The sequence below is a fragment of the Poromitra crassiceps genome (genome assembly GCF_964638095.1).
Source record: "Poromitra crassiceps genome assembly, chromosome: 22".
Classification (NCBI taxonomy): Eukaryota; Metazoa; Chordata; class Actinopteri; order Beryciformes; family Melamphaidae; genus Poromitra; species Poromitra crassiceps.
Genome location: NC_139647.1, coordinates 10,045,696 through 10,060,986, shown reverse-complemented (window position 1 = coordinate 10,060,986; position 15,291 = coordinate 10,045,696). Strand labels below are relative to the sequence as shown.

The following is a 15,291-nucleotide window of genomic DNA, read 5'->3' as shown; positions in this document are numbered from 1 at the left end:
AGCCTATTGACCAAGGTCTTTATCTTGGCCTGCGTCCACGTTTTAAAACTGCAGTGATCTCAGGGTAAATATAGTGACAAGAAAAACTCTTCACTGTAGAGAGATCATATTCGGTTCACATCGACAAACGCCTGTATTTGTGTTGTGACTTGAAAGGCCAAAATCGAAAGCGGCGATGTGTTGTTTGCTCATAGATCCACCCCACGACAGGCTTTCTGAAGCCTTCATTTCATCAAATTATAGGCAATTTCTCCCTTTTGACTCTGTGATTGTTGTATGCTCTGCAAATCGACCTGTCTTCCCGAGTCATGGTGAGACTTAACGACTTCTTGATGCGCCTGAAAAATATGATGTTCTGATAAGAGGGGGGGGGGCACTGCAGAGCCTTTGATAATCAACTGTGTGGCCTCCCTGTGCAGTTACTTTGTAACCATTAGCGAGTTGCTCAGGGCGGGTTTAGGTCGTTGGGGTTAGATGCAGCTCTGGGCCTCTGACAGATAGCCCCTCTCATTTGAAACCAGAAGAGCCCGAGGGCCAGAGGACCAACTTGCCACAGATCACAGGACAATCTAATTGTTTCTGTCGATCCAGACCCAAATGCCTCATCACTCCCGTGACGAGGGATTAAAGAGAGTTGGGAAGAAACTCACTGTCTCAGCAGCGATCCAACACCTGTAACAGCTCCTACAGCGACGCAAAGACATGAAGAAAACACTGAGACACGGCGTCCACCTTAAACTTTATTAGTCCGTTCCATTATAGTTTAGCAAAGCAAACATTTAAGTATGAAGGCATAATTTCATAGATCTGTAATTCATTTGATCTTCTAGTATGGCACCACTGAAAATAATTCATGATTATATAAATTTAGAAAGAAATCCAAACCATTTTCGCTCGCGAATCAACCCCAAACCCAATAATCAACAACAACAACAGATATTAGCCATTACAGGATGTACTTAAAAATTAAAAATTAAAAAAAATCATCTGCAAAGCGATTACACAACTCAGAATTTGCACTTACTGTAGCTCCTTCATGTTGTGACGTCTGATATGAAATAAGGCAGATTCTCCTGATACAATTCTAGATCATCTGGTAAAGAGACAAGCGGAAGCAAGTGGACTGTCATTCTTGTTCATGTTGGTGGCGACGTTCAAAGCAAGTCAGGCATGCACTGGAAAAACAACAAAGAAACGCAAACCAAAAGAGCTAATCGATTTCAGGAAGACACTCACATCCTCTAAAGTCGGGCGTGGGTGTTTTGACGAGCGGTTTTGCCGGCAAAAAGGAGTTAAGCTGCGGGTTGCGGGAGATCAGACGCGATCTGAAATGTTTGGCGGATGAAAGGCCGGGGAGTGGCCCGCGCCGCCGCTGCCTCAGAGACCTCGGTCGGTGTCGCGGTGTCGAGGTGTCGGCTGGTTTGACTAAACAATGAAGCTAGCGCTGCAGCAATGTGTGAGAGGACATGGCAGGTGTCAGTGTGTCGCACTCCAAAGAGGCATACAAAAAGCAGGGGTGTTGTCAGGTGCCCCCACTGTTGAGTGTCATCGTGACTGTCACATCTGGGTGTGAGCGGTAGTGTTCTTTTTCTTTTTTTTGGGGGGGGGGGGGGGGGGGGGATGGTAGTACAGCATGGTTGATGTTAAGCATCACCCAGCTTGTAGTGTTAACGTCTGGGAGCTGTGGCAGCTTCGCCATGCTTTCACAGAGGGTATAGATCAAATAAATAAGACTTGAAACTGGTTGATCTCATCTAGTTGGCAATATGGTGCATGACTCCAACACACAGTGAGGTATGGCTCATCTTTTTCTGGTTGATATGTTCAAGTCCTATAGCAAAGGTTTTATACATACATACATACAGTACATACATTACATACATACATACAGTACATACATACATAAATACATACATACGCATGTATGTACATATGTACATACTTGAGAGATGAGAAGTTTCATGACAAATTTGTTATAAGAAAGAGGCAAAATAAATGTTAAATCAACTTGGGAATGTGAGTATCTTGTGAATAACTGGTTCTCCTGGGCCGGTGTCAGAGGCCGTACAGGCTAGTCTGATACCGGAGCGGTTGGCCTTCACACAGTTTGCTGGCTGTCAGATGAGGTTGATTGTCCTTCCCTCAGCCGGTCATTCTTTCTTCTCAAGCGTTTCTGGATGGGGAAACAAGTATGGTGGTTGAGTGACAATGCAGATTGAGAGTTTGAGAGGCAAAATGATTGCGCCCCCCACTCCTCTACCCCGTTGACATTTAATGTGGTGTGCTCACCTTATAAGCATTGGAATTCAAGTGTGTATTTTTCTGCTCATCAAATATCAGTAAGAGATCACTGGGCGCTTTTGCTTACAAAACTTGTGCACTAGTACGAGGGATAAAATAAGTGCAAACATTTTAGACCACAGTCCCCACAAAGCACCACCCATATCCCCCTAGCCACTAATCCTACCCAGAGCAATTTAGAGAGAGAGTGGCATCAGCGGAGGACCAAAATGCGTGACTCATTAGCCAATGAACAGCCAGGAAGGGGTCTCGCACTACGTTTGAATGCTAAAATAAAGCTGATAATGTACAATTTGATTAAAAAAAAAAAAAAACTTTCAAAGTACAACACAAACTGTCCATTTTGCTGCAACTCGACAGTGCTGCTTAATCCAGGACCTTACTTCCTGGAATTACTTGAGAGTAAAAAACTGGTCTATTGGAGTGAATGGAGATGTCGCGACTCTTCTATATACACGGCTCTGATCCTACCCGCCCCTTGAATCCCGACTCTCTAGCACCTTCCTATCCCTATGCCCCCCCCCCAAACACTACCAATACCCCCCTAGCCACTAATCCTATCTATCCCTCAAATACTGCCACTCTACCATCTTACTATCCCTACCTATGGCCATTTCCCCCCTAAACATCCATGACTGACTGACTGACTGAGTGACTGAGTGACTGACTGACTGACTGACTGAGTGACTGACCTAGTGACTGACTGTCCGGACTATTCCATCTTATGACCCCGGTCGGGCTGCTGGCCCAGCGCCGCAGTGAAAAGGCAGCAGTGATCGCCTTCGTCATCTTCTTCTCTTGCTGTAATGTGGGTGGTTTTAACTGTACAGTACAGTATGTGCCACCCAGTTCCCTTATACAACAACAACAACCCTGATCCGCACTCTTGTTTCGACTTTGTGCTCTTCCTTCTCTGGCACTTTGTCTGGCATTGTTTACGCTCTATTCTTTTCCACGTTTGGATCTGTCAAGTTGCTTCGTGTGCTGCTCGCCTGTCCTATTTATTCAACCCTGACAATCTGTTCACAATAGTTGCTCGATTACTTTCCCCCTGGACTGTTACCTCTCTACATTAATACATCAACTACATGGACTTCAAGCAGTTATTCAACAGTGTACACTCTATGAAAGATCTTACTGTCTTATGGAGTCCCTCCCAACATGATCACATTAAAAGGGAGGTTCTACTGTATGATTAACCCAGGGGTGCCCTAATACAGAGGTTCTCAAATGTTTTTCAGCCGAGGACCCCTTACAAGATAGAAAATATACCGGGCACCCCCTCATTCTGATTTGTGATTTTGGGCTAAGCTTAATTGTTTCCACGGTAACATGCTTGACTTTTAAATTGATAGGTTTGTTAGATTAGAATGTAATCCACGAACCATTTTAGATTTAAAGCATACAATATTTTCGTTGAACTATGAAGCTTTTGCACAGTGTGCAAAAGCTTGTGTGTGCAATGCACACACGAAAAAAGTTTTTTCCCCCGGACCCCCATTTGAGAACCACTGCCCTAATAGGTACAACGTGATGTACCGGTAGATCTTGGGCCAAATAAATCCAAAATGTATTCTGTTTAATGTTTTATTTTTAATGCATAAACTAAATCCCACTCATGTATAGCTAACTCAGTATCTACAGTATTTAACATATAACATTATTAAATCATGTTAAAGAAATAATATACTACTGTTAAAATGTGCTAAATAATGTACTTGTGGGGGACAAGGGGAAAAGAAGTAGATCGCGACTAGTTTTATTTTTTGTAAGTAGCTCTCATCCTAAAAAAGTTTGGGCACCCCTGCCTTAACCTGAATGCAACATCTGCAAGAGAAGACTGGACGACAACAAATAGTTGAAGATATTGAGGACTTTGTGTACTTGGGAAACCTGTTCAGTCAAGATAATGGAGCATAAAAAGACATCAAGTGAAGACTGGGGAAAGTGCGTGGTGTGGTGACTATAATGTGCAAGTATAGCCTCAGGACCAAGATCCAACCACCATTAAACAGACTGGCCAAGTCTGTTTAATGTATGGTTCCGATTGCTGGTGAGATGAACAAGACTGACGCTTTACACAGTGGTTGCTTCAAGATCTGCCACATATTCTCGTCAAGCGGGATCACAAATGTAGAACTCTACAGAAAAGTCATCCACGAAATCAAGTGTCTGTTTGCTTAAGATGGCTTGGACTGGGCACGTCCTCAGAGTGGGTTCTGAGTCTGACTGACCACAGCCCTGCACTAAATGGACACAACCTGGCAGAAAGAAAGACCTGGCCGACGTACGATCACATGGTGCAGCCCGAGCTGGCAAAGATGAAGATTTCCAGGGGGCGAAGAAGCTAAAGCCGTGCTGCCAAAGCCAGGACGAGGTGGAGAGCTATTGTAGATGACTCATCACCAGAATGGGGCGAGGAGCCTAACAAACAACAACACGCTCCCTTATGTAGCGTGCCACCCTGATCGGCACGGTTGTTCGACAACGTGCTTTTCCTTCTCTGGCAATTTGTCCGCCATTGTTTCAGCTCTATTGTTTCCGACATCGACCCGTTTGCGTCTGCCAAGTTGTTTCATGTGCTGCTAGCCTGTCCTATTTATTCCAACCCCCGGCAATCTGTTCACAATCACAACAGTTGCTTAATGAATTTTTCCTCGCTGGAAACGGCACAAATCCGAATCCCCCCCTTCTCTTTTGGGCCCCCCGACAACTCTACAGAGCCACACGCAGAACAAACAGAGACATCGCACTCTCTCTACAGATGCCTACATTCAAATGACGCGGCCCATCATATTAGCCCGAGTCTCGACGGGAGACCTGAAAATAACAACATTGCGGTATCCTTATCAAATATGATTTATCGGCGCGATTATTGCCCTCCGCAGTCGGCGTCGCCAGCGCGTTAAAATAATACGCGTCGCACAACTTGATTTATTAAATGTCTGATTGTTGAGTTTGTGGGTAATTCATCACACTCAATCTCCAAAGACACGCTGACACGTTTATACCAAAATATCAGGGTCACTGCTGCGCACCTGAGACGAGGAAGGGAGGATTTACAAATGCATTTGGCCCTGGAGGAGCACGCTCAAGCTGCCTGCCGCCTGCCCCTGCAGAGAGCGGGGGAGACGGAGACAGACGGGGAGGAGTGGATGGGGTCTGGGGCCGAGGGAGACAGGGAGGGTGAAACTGAATACCAGCAGATCTCAGCCTCACGACGCTGAGGAGTCTCTAGCCGGAGTGAATTTTAATTTGGCAGCTGTGGCCACTAATAAGAATCTGCTGATAAACAGAGATGTGTGTGTGTGTGTGTGTGTGTGTGTGTGTGTGTGTGTGTGCACCAGCGAGCGAGTGTGCCGTGCCCCCCCCCCCCCCCCCCCCCCCCCTTACCTTTGGACTGGATGCTGTCAGTTGGAATTGAATCAGATTCTTGTGAGCTCTCGGCCTGCTCTTTCTTCTCCGCTACCCAGGAGTGAGGAGGGAAGACAGGAGAGAAGGTGAGGGGAGCAGATCAAGCCCATACTGATACATGATGCTGTGGGGACATACTGTCCAGTATGTGATGCTAGGGGAGCATACTGTCCAGTATGTGATGCTGTGGGGACATACTGTCCAGTATGTGATGCTAGGGGACATACTGTCCAGTATGTGATGCTGTGGGAACATACTGTCCAGTATGTGATGCTGTGGGGACATACTGTCCAGTATGTGATGCTGTGGGAACATACTGTCCAGTATGTGATGCTGTGGGAACATACTGTCCAGTATGTGATGCTAGGGGAGCATACTGTCCAGTATGTGATGCTGTGGCACATAGTGTCCAGTATGTGATGCTGTGGGGACATACTGTCCAATATGTGATGCTGTGGGAACATACTGTCCAGTATGTGATGCTGTGGCACATAGTGTCCAGTATGTGATGCTGTGGGAACATAGTGTCCAGTATGTGATGCTGTCGGAACATAGTGTCCAGTATGTGATGCTGTGGGAACATACTGTCCAGTATGTGATGCTGTGGCACATACTGTCCAGTATGTGATGCTGTGGGAACATACTGTCCAGTATGTGATGCTGTGGCACATACTGTCCAGTATGTGCCACAGCATCACATACTGGACACTATGTGCCACAGCATCACATACTGGACACTATGTGCCACAGCATCACATACTGGACACTATGTGCCACAGCATCACATACTGGACACTATGTGCCACAGCATCACATACTGGACAGTATGTTCCGAACATACTGTCCAGTATGTGATGCTGTGGGAACATACTGTCCAGTATGTGATGCTGTGGCACATAGTGTCCAGTATGTGATGCTGTGGGAACATTTTGGGGGAATCCAAACGGAGAGCTAGTTGCCCCTCATCAGCTGCCGACAAGTAACAATTTACAATCTCTCTTCCCTGCCAATCTTGTGCATGAAGACTCTGTTTATAGTCCAGATGTAAGCTAACAAGGAGGATTGGAAGTCAGGCTTTACTGAACGTGTCTCAGTGTCTAATAATAGTGTTGTGTATCTGGACAGGAATCAGCACTACAGCACAGAGCTCTTGGTACTCTGTTGGTACTGTGCTGGCTGGAGCTGCCTACCACTGAAATTCAAGGGCATTTGACAAATGATCTGATGTGTTGTTTTACAAACGTAGGCAGGTAGGTACACAGACAGAAATATCCACTGGTGTGTGCAGCAGCAGCAGAAGTAGAAAGTAAGTTAGTGGAAGGAATGTGGAGCGGAGGATTTTCTGCTCAGCAGCAGGACTTGATATACTGTACCAGTAGACGTGTTTCTTGAGCCTTTGGCCTCTACCGATGCACAATGTCTGATAGTTAACAAGGAAAAACATGATCTTAACTTACCTCCATTGCTGGTGCCAGTCTCAGTGTCAGAGACATCTGTAACGTGAGACAGATATAGATTTAGATAGATGCTACATCTATAATGTGAAACAGATATAGATTTAGATAGAAGCTACATCTCTTGAATGTCAATACGTGCAGGCAGATGCTGGTAGGACTCATGACGATTGATAAAAGGCTATTGGTGTGGGTATTGGAAGTTGTATTGATTATTCATTTGTGCAGGAATATTCTGTTTTTTTCCACGTTTCTCTCTGGTTCTTTGCTTCAGGTAAAATGAGCTAAATGTTGAGAAGAGACTGGGTATTTATGATCAGCATTAGTACTCTTAGTAGTTTTCATCAAATTACTCCCAGTTCAAAAACATAAACAAAGCACAGGAACAACAACGAGGTAGTAGAACATCCCCGAAAGTCGGTCCAGGAAATCAAAAGCAACTTCCTGCTCCTCCCAGCCTCACAAGTTCATTGATGTCAAGCGGCGGATGGTACTTAAGAGCATCAAGTTTCTCACCCCTGGAAATGTGATGCCTTGCTCAAGAGCACAACTCCTTCCTCACTCCCTGAGCAAACCTCACCGCTTCCTCCTCCTCACTCCCTGAGCAAACCTCACCGCTTCCTCCTCCTCACTCCTTGAGCAAACCTCACCGCTTCCTCCTCCTCACTCCCTGAGCAAACCTCACCTCTTCCTCCTCCTCACTCCCTGAGCAAACCTCACCGCTTCCCCCTCCTCACTCCCTGAGCAAACCTCACCTCTTCCTCCTCCTCACTCCCTGAGCAAACCTCACCTCTTCCTCCTCCTCACTCCCTGAGCAAACCTCACCGCTTCCTCCTCCTCACTCCCTGAGCAAACCTCACCACTTCCTCCTCCTCACTCCCTGAGCAAACCTCACCTCTTCCTCCTCCTCACTCCCTGAGCAAACCTCACCGCTTCCTCCTCCTCACTCCCTGAGCAAACCTCACCACTTCCCCCTCCTCACTCCCTGAGCAAACCTCACCACTTCCCCCTTCACAACAATAACCTTCCACACAAAGCACACCATAAATAACTGTCTCCCCAGGCGGTCCTGTGATGATGTAAACAAATACAACTCCTTATGAGTGATGGAAGAAAGTGGTTTCCATGTTCTGTGTATGTACAGCACGTATAGCAGGTATGTGCTGAAAAGTCATTGCCATGGTTTGGATAGATATACAGTACTGTAGGCTACCTGCCCACTTGCAGGGAGTAAGACAGCTCCATCATTACATAGCGCCTTGACTCCTATAGCGAGCTCAAACTGAGGGGTGCAGGCGTGGGAGCAGACATGCATGACAATTAGTCTCCAACATGAAACATGTTTTCATCTGCTGCAGCCTTTTGGAATGAGCTCTCTCTCTCTAGTCTGTGCGTCACCACCAGGCAGGGCCCGACCGGGCAGCACCGACAGGCAGTCACCACTAGGGCCCGACCGGGCAGCACCGACAGGCAGTCATCACCAGGGCCCGACCGGGCAGCACCGACAGGCAGTCACCACCAGCGCCCGACCGGGCAGCACCGACAAGCAGTCACCACCAGGGCCCGACCGGGCAGCACCGACAGGCAGTCATCACCAGGGCCCGACCGGGCAGCACCGACAGGCAGTCGCCACTAGGGCCCGACCGGGCAGCACCGACAGGCAGTCACCACTAGGGCCTGACCGGGCAGCACCAACAGGCAGTCACCACCAGGCAGGGCCCGACCGGGCAGCACTGACAGGCAGTCACCACCAGGGCCCGACTGGGCAGCACCGACAGGCAGTCACCACTAGGGCCCCGACCGGGCAGCACCAACAGGCAGTCGCCACTAGGGCCCGACCGGGCAGCACCGACAGGCAGTCGCCACTAGGGCCTGACCGGGCAGCACCGACAAGCAGTCACCACTAGGGCCCGACCGGGCAGCACCGACAGGCAGTCACCACTAGAGTCCGACCGGGCAGCACCGACAGGCAGTCACCACCAGGGCCCGACCGGGCAGCACCGACAGGCAGTCACCACCAGGGCCCGACCGGGCAGCACCGACAGGCAGTCACCACCAGGGCCCGACCGGGCAGCACCGACTAACCTCGCGTCACCAGGCTCTTCTCGGCGAGAAAGAGCCTGGCTCCCGCCCACAATTGATTTTGTCACCCTACTGGTTCCGGCCTAGAGCCTGCCCTAGACCGGATGGCAGCGTTTCTAGCTCGTCAACTTTCACGTTAACTTGACAATTTGACCCAAGTATCAGAACGGCAAACAACAAAACAAAAGATGGACGTACTGAAGTTCTTTTAGAAACATTGCGGATTCACAATCTCACATCTTTTAAGCCAATACAGAAGCTTTGCATCAGACAATTAATCGAGGGAAGAGACATCAAGCTAACAGCAACACAGATGTTTTTTTGGCGCACTGCCTTCCGGTGTTCATTCTGGTTCCGTGGTTTACGCCCCATGACAAAAAGCGGGGTGGAAGGTGCCCAGACTAGCACCGACAGGCAGTCACCACCAGGGCCCGACCGGGCAGCACCGACAGGCAGTCACCACCAGGGCCCGACCGGGCAGCACCAACAGGCAGTCACCACCAGGGCCCGACCGGGCAGCACCAACAGGCAGTCACCACCAGGGCCCAGCTGGGCAGCACCGACGTACAGGCAGGGCAACACCAAGCAACCATCTCTATCTCACCATCACCGTCTTGTCTCGTGCTCAGACATGGAGCAAATAACATTATGTGCGACACCAGTTGATGTCTTCCTTCCACGTTATTATACATTAATCAAAGGAACAGATTTGCCACCGGATTCAAATCTTTGTTTTGTGTCATGGGGGATTTTTTTTATTAAATTGATGGGGGGGCACATGTGTACACACACACACACACACACACACACACACACACAATACAATGTATTTATGAGAAGCGGGATTATGCAGTGATTCATGTCATTATATAGCACGCATGCACATGTCATGTGTTAACATGCTTGCACAGACGCACGTCGTCGTGGGCATTAACGCTGATAGCAGCACACGTGGAGTGTGACTAATGTTGCGGCGGGCGGGCGGGCGTGTGTTGGAACAGAGCCTCCTTCATGTCTGCCTGCTAAATGAGCTAGCATGGTGTGCCCCTGTGTAGCAGCAGCTAGCATGGCGTGCCCCTGTGTAGCATGGTGTGCCCCTGTGTAGCATGGCGTGCCCCTGTGTAGCAGCAGCTAGCATGGTGTGCCCCTGTGTAGCAGCAGCTAGCATGGCGTGCCCCTGTATAGCAGCAGCTAGCATGGCGTGCCCCAGTGTAGCAGCAGCTAGCATGGCGTGCCCCTGTGTAGCAGCAGCTAGCATGGCGTGCCCGTGTAGCATGGCGTGCCCCTGTGTAGCAGCAGCTAGCATGGCGTGCGCCTGTGTAGCATGGCGTGCCCCTGTGTAGCAGTAGCTAGCATGGCGTGCCCCTGTGTAGCATGGCGTGCCCCTGTGTAGCAGCAGGAGCTCATTGAAGCACTGGCCTCATTCCAATGCTCCTCTCTCTCTCTCCATCTCTCTCTCTGTCCGACTCTCTCTCCATCTCTCCCTCTCTCTCCATCTCTGACTCTCTCGCTCCCTCTCGCCCTTTCCTCTCTCTCTGCCCCGCTCCGTCTCTCTCTCTCAGGTAATAGCATCACGTCTGGGCGCTAGCAGGGCTAGCAGCAGCATCCTCTTCTCTTAATATCCAGCAGCACTGATCAAAACACAGCAGAAAAAGCTCAGAATTTCAATTGATCGTGGCCCCTGCCTGGCCTGCAGCTCCCAGGGAGCAGCAGCGCCGCCGGGCTGTCTCTCCCCCCCTCTCTAATTTGTCTCCTGTGTGCTGACAGGAGAAGGGCTATCATTTAGGGGCGGGTGTGAGTGTGCTGGGTACAAACACATAAACAAGATGGGGGGAGAGAGAGAGAGAGAGAGAGAGAGAAACGGGGCTCTGTCAAGGCTGTGGCTGTGGAGAGAGGCAGAGTCCACAGAGAGCTGATAAGGAAGAGAGGAGAAAAACACCAGACTGAATTGAGTCCCTCAGCAGGAATCTAGACAGCTTACACCCGTGGTTCTCAAAGTCGGGCCCAAGGACCCCCGGGGGACCTTGACGGTGTCTCGGGGGGACCACCCCTCCGTTTTCATACGTAATGCTCCAGTTAGCGCCGTGACTGAAGTTATACTTTGTCATGTTTGGCGGTCCTCGCGAAAATGGCAGAAAACAATTAGGGATTCTCACCATAAAAAAGATGTGAGTTCCCCTGGCGTGCACTAAAACATTGCGATGTTACACTCAGCAGTGATAATTAACTAGACTGGTAATGAAGCTGAAAAACTAGTAGCCGATCTACATTTTATTTCACATATAACTGTAAATCTGAGTTGTGATCTTTTCCTTAATCTGTGGTTATATTTCAGTTGAGATGTATTTTCGAGTGAACAGAATTAACCATAATAATAGATGACAAACTGTTAATACATCTATCTATAAAAGGGGCAAGTAGGCAATCTTTCTCTTTTTGTCCCAGAAGTGATGACACTGAAAGTGATGTCATCAGTGATGTCACTTGAGCAATTGTGCATTGTGACATCAACTGATGATGTCATAGGCATTGTGGTGTCATCAGTGATGTCATAAGAGCAATTGTGATGTCATCAGTGATGCAAAGTAGTGACATCATCAGTGATGTCATAAGAGCAAGGGAGCCTGCAAAGCGACCGAGTTGCAGGGCGGGCGAGCCTAGGAATCGAGCGCACGCTAGTCAGGCGAGATGCCTAGTTTGTTCAACTTTCCTAAAGGGAAGTCACAGGCTCTTTGTGTAGGCAGTATTCTCTAGTCACCTCCGAGTCACAGGCTCTTTGTGTAGGCAGTATTCTCTAGTCACCTCCGAGTCACAGACTCTTTGTGTAGGCAGTATTCTCTAGTCACCTCCGAGTCACAGGCTCTTTGTGTAGGCAGTATTCTCTAGTCACCTCCGAGTCACAGGCTCTTTGTGTAGGCAGTATTCTCTAGTCAACTCAGTCTCTCAGAAGTTCAGTGAAAACATCCCGGAGACAAAAAACTCTATCAGTAACTCAGGAGGGAGTGCACGGATATGCATGTGTTTTTCTGTGTGTGTGTGTGTGTGTGTGTGTGTGTGCGTGTGCGTGTGCGTGTGCGTGTGCGTGTGCGTGCGTGCGTGCGTGCGTGCGCGCGTGTGTGTTTGTGTGCGTGCACACATAAGCGGGAGGAAGGAAGAGCGTTGGGCATAAGTCTTCCTCATATGCAGACAAGCAGAAAATTACATCCCCCACCTTCTATTCATTTATTTAGACAAGAGCTAGTTAGCGTTTTGCCGCTCAGGCGTTCACATCCTGGGCCACGATATCGAACCGGGCGAGAAAAACACTGCACTTCAAATGAGAAACGATGGCAGATGGTCAGATTTGGTTGTGGCGTACTGTAAAGTGAGACACATTCGCTCGGGCGCTGGCTTCCCTGCTATACTTATTCTCATCTTCCCTCCTGACTAAAGGCAACATTTGTCGTCATGTGCAGCAGTGGTGCCTTCCCAGACGTAATGCTGTAATGTTCTTGTCAGTCCGGCCCGGCGCTGAGCCGAGCAGAGCCGGCCCGTAGGGGAGGCAGTCTCTGTGGGTCAGCAGCACAGCAGACAGCAGCATGGGAACTGTCTCTGCTTAATGTTCCAGACAGCAGCCTGGGGGCAGAACAGGAGGTTCCTTTTGTCCCACGGCCACCGGGACGTCGCTCTGCCTTAGCGCCTTTTATTCTCCTTCTCTTTTCCAGACGGGTGCTGGAATAAAACAATCGATAGAGAGGTGTCAACGTGTGGAGGAAAGAGTGGAGGTGTTCCGTGCCCTACAGTGTCAGTACCCCCAGGAGAATTCCTTCTGCTCGTTTGATCCCCAAACCGTGGCCCCGGTGGGCCCGTCTGAACATCCCCACCGGGCTCTGCTCTGCTGTGTCTGAGCCACAGGTCTCTGTAGGCTTTGATCCCCACACACAGGTGTCCAGCTGCTCCCACTCCCACAACTCCAACCCAGCTCTATCTCAACCCGTCTGTCCAGCAGGCGTTACTCCAGTTAGTTGAAGCCCCATTACACACACGGTTTCGCTCGCCACTAATTGCCCAGTGGAGGGGCTCGGAATCGACCCACTAAATTATGCCCGCAAGTCAACGCAATCGCAATTTGAAAAGGTGTTGACTCAGGGCTGCCGCGGGAATCTCTTTCAATGATTGCATAAACTATTTATTCTTGCTGGAGTGGAGTTGATCAAATATCTCGTAAAAGGTCTTTGGTTCGTGCTGCTTTTATGAAGCGGGGGGGGGGGATGGGGGGCTCCTCTGGGGGGCGCTGCTTGCTCTCAATAGCACTTCATCTTGAGAGAATAAGATGCGAAAACAATGTCAGGGTCAGTAGCAGTAACTATAGAGAAGCTCAGCGCTGCTTTCAGCAGATGAGAGGCTAATTCATTTTAGCATGCCAACCGGGTGGTCTTAAGCCTGGTTCTTCACGGGGGCCATGTATACTAAACAAGTATCAAAGACCCCCCTCTCATTGAGCTTTGCATGGGCTAATAGCCTTGGGGGCCTGATATTGCTACACAGATAATTACAGACAGCCCTCTGCCCGAGCAAAACAAAAGCGGGGAGGACCTCAACAAGTGCCCGACCAAAAGAAGTAATGAGCTGGTAAATGTGGACAACGGCCCATTTTCATATGTTAATGTTGAAGTTTGTAGTGCGGCGCTGTGGTAATAATGGCTTCGCTCTATGAGCTGCCACAAACAAAATGGGGAGAGAAAAGGGGGTTTTTATGAGAAGGAGTGTTTAGGAGGCCAGAGTTTTCATTGCTGCGAGAGGCTACGCCGTCTCACAACAATCTAAGCCAATTAAAGAGCGCTGAGCTGTGACCTGCGGCGGCGGGGGCGACGGAGACGAAAAACAAGCGAGGCTCGGTAAACGCCGCGACCACCGCTCGGCGCTGTGGAAACGCCAAGAGGCCTTCATCAATATTCCGCCTTTCTTCTCCAGAAGAAAAGCGCGAGGAGGTTTGCGGACACTAAAGTGGCATTGTGCTCCCCCCCCCATGTGGGTTTGGCTATAACCTTGCTGCTGCTGCTGCTGCTGTAGGGGCGGCACCAGAGCCCGGGCCCGGGTCTCATTACACCAGGCCCGGGACATGCTTGACAAGATGAGAAAACACAAAGTCGCCCTGAATGAGTGAAAAGAGGACAGGACGCCATCTGCTCGGGGGGTTAAGCCTCGCCGCAGAGGACGCGACGGCCATTAGAGGAGACGGTCGATGGCGAGAGGAGAAAAAGAGAGGGAACGGTTCCCAGGTTTGCCAAATATGAAGGAGAAAATGACCACGCTTTGGTGAGACACGGGGATGAGAGGGAGTGTCTCCATTGGCACCCTCTCTCGCGCTAGTCTTCCTCTATTCCCCCTGCTTCGTCCAAACGATTCTTTCCGAGAGTCGGCGGTCTGTCAGACACTGGTGTCACGGTTCGGTACGTTTTCGATACAGCAAAGAAGTAGAAATGCCAATGAAATGTCCTGGATTTTAAATCTTCTCATTTATTTTACTTATTCATTTGATTATTTTCACAAGTCTAGTTTACATTTTTATTTCAATTTACAACAATGTTTTTTTTTTAACACCTTCCGTCTTTTTCGTCTCTCACGTTTTACTCGTTTACCACGATATCCTTGTAGAAGACTTGCACTGTTCGGCGTCGAGTTCCGTTGGCGATGCGTATTGAACCTACTACTGCAAAGCCTCATACTGTACCTAAAGGGTTCAATACGAACACGCGTTTTGTGACACCCCTAGCCAGAAGAGAAAAAAGGAAAACACAGGAGAGAGAAAGTGCTGAGATGAAAGGAGGAAGTGAACAACTGATTAAGTGAGGAACAGAGAGCGAGACAACACCAAAATAGACCTGGAAGGGGAAAATGCAAAAGCCGCCTCCCCCTGTGTGACCTACATACCTGCTAAACCTGCTGTCAGCGGTGGTACTGCTCCTCTCTCATCACTTAGTGAATTACTTTACATAATCTTTAGGCCCTCCCTGTGCTGTTACTGCGGGGGACGCTGCGTGCCTGCTGCGGCTTTCAA

General features: G+C 49.2%; 1 protein-coding gene across 1 annotated transcript in view; it reads right to left on the bottom strand.

The window, feature by feature from the left end:
* Nucleotides 1–726: 726 nt before the first annotated feature.
* Nucleotides 727–15,291, bottom strand: part of macrod2 (mono-ADP ribosylhydrolase 2) — a 591,249-nt gene continuing 576,684 nt past the window's right edge. Inside the window, exons 16-18 of the mRNA XM_083657986.1 lie at nt 7,173–7,208; nt 5,695–5,766; nt 727–2,173 (exon numbers count right to left, since the gene is read on the bottom strand). Coding sequence (XP_083514112.1) covers nt 2,151–2,173; nt 5,695–5,766; nt 7,173–7,208 — 131 coding nt within the window. The 3' untranslated portion in view covers nt 727–2,150. The remainder of the gene's footprint in view (nt 2,174–5,694; nt 5,767–7,172; nt 7,209–15,291) is intronic.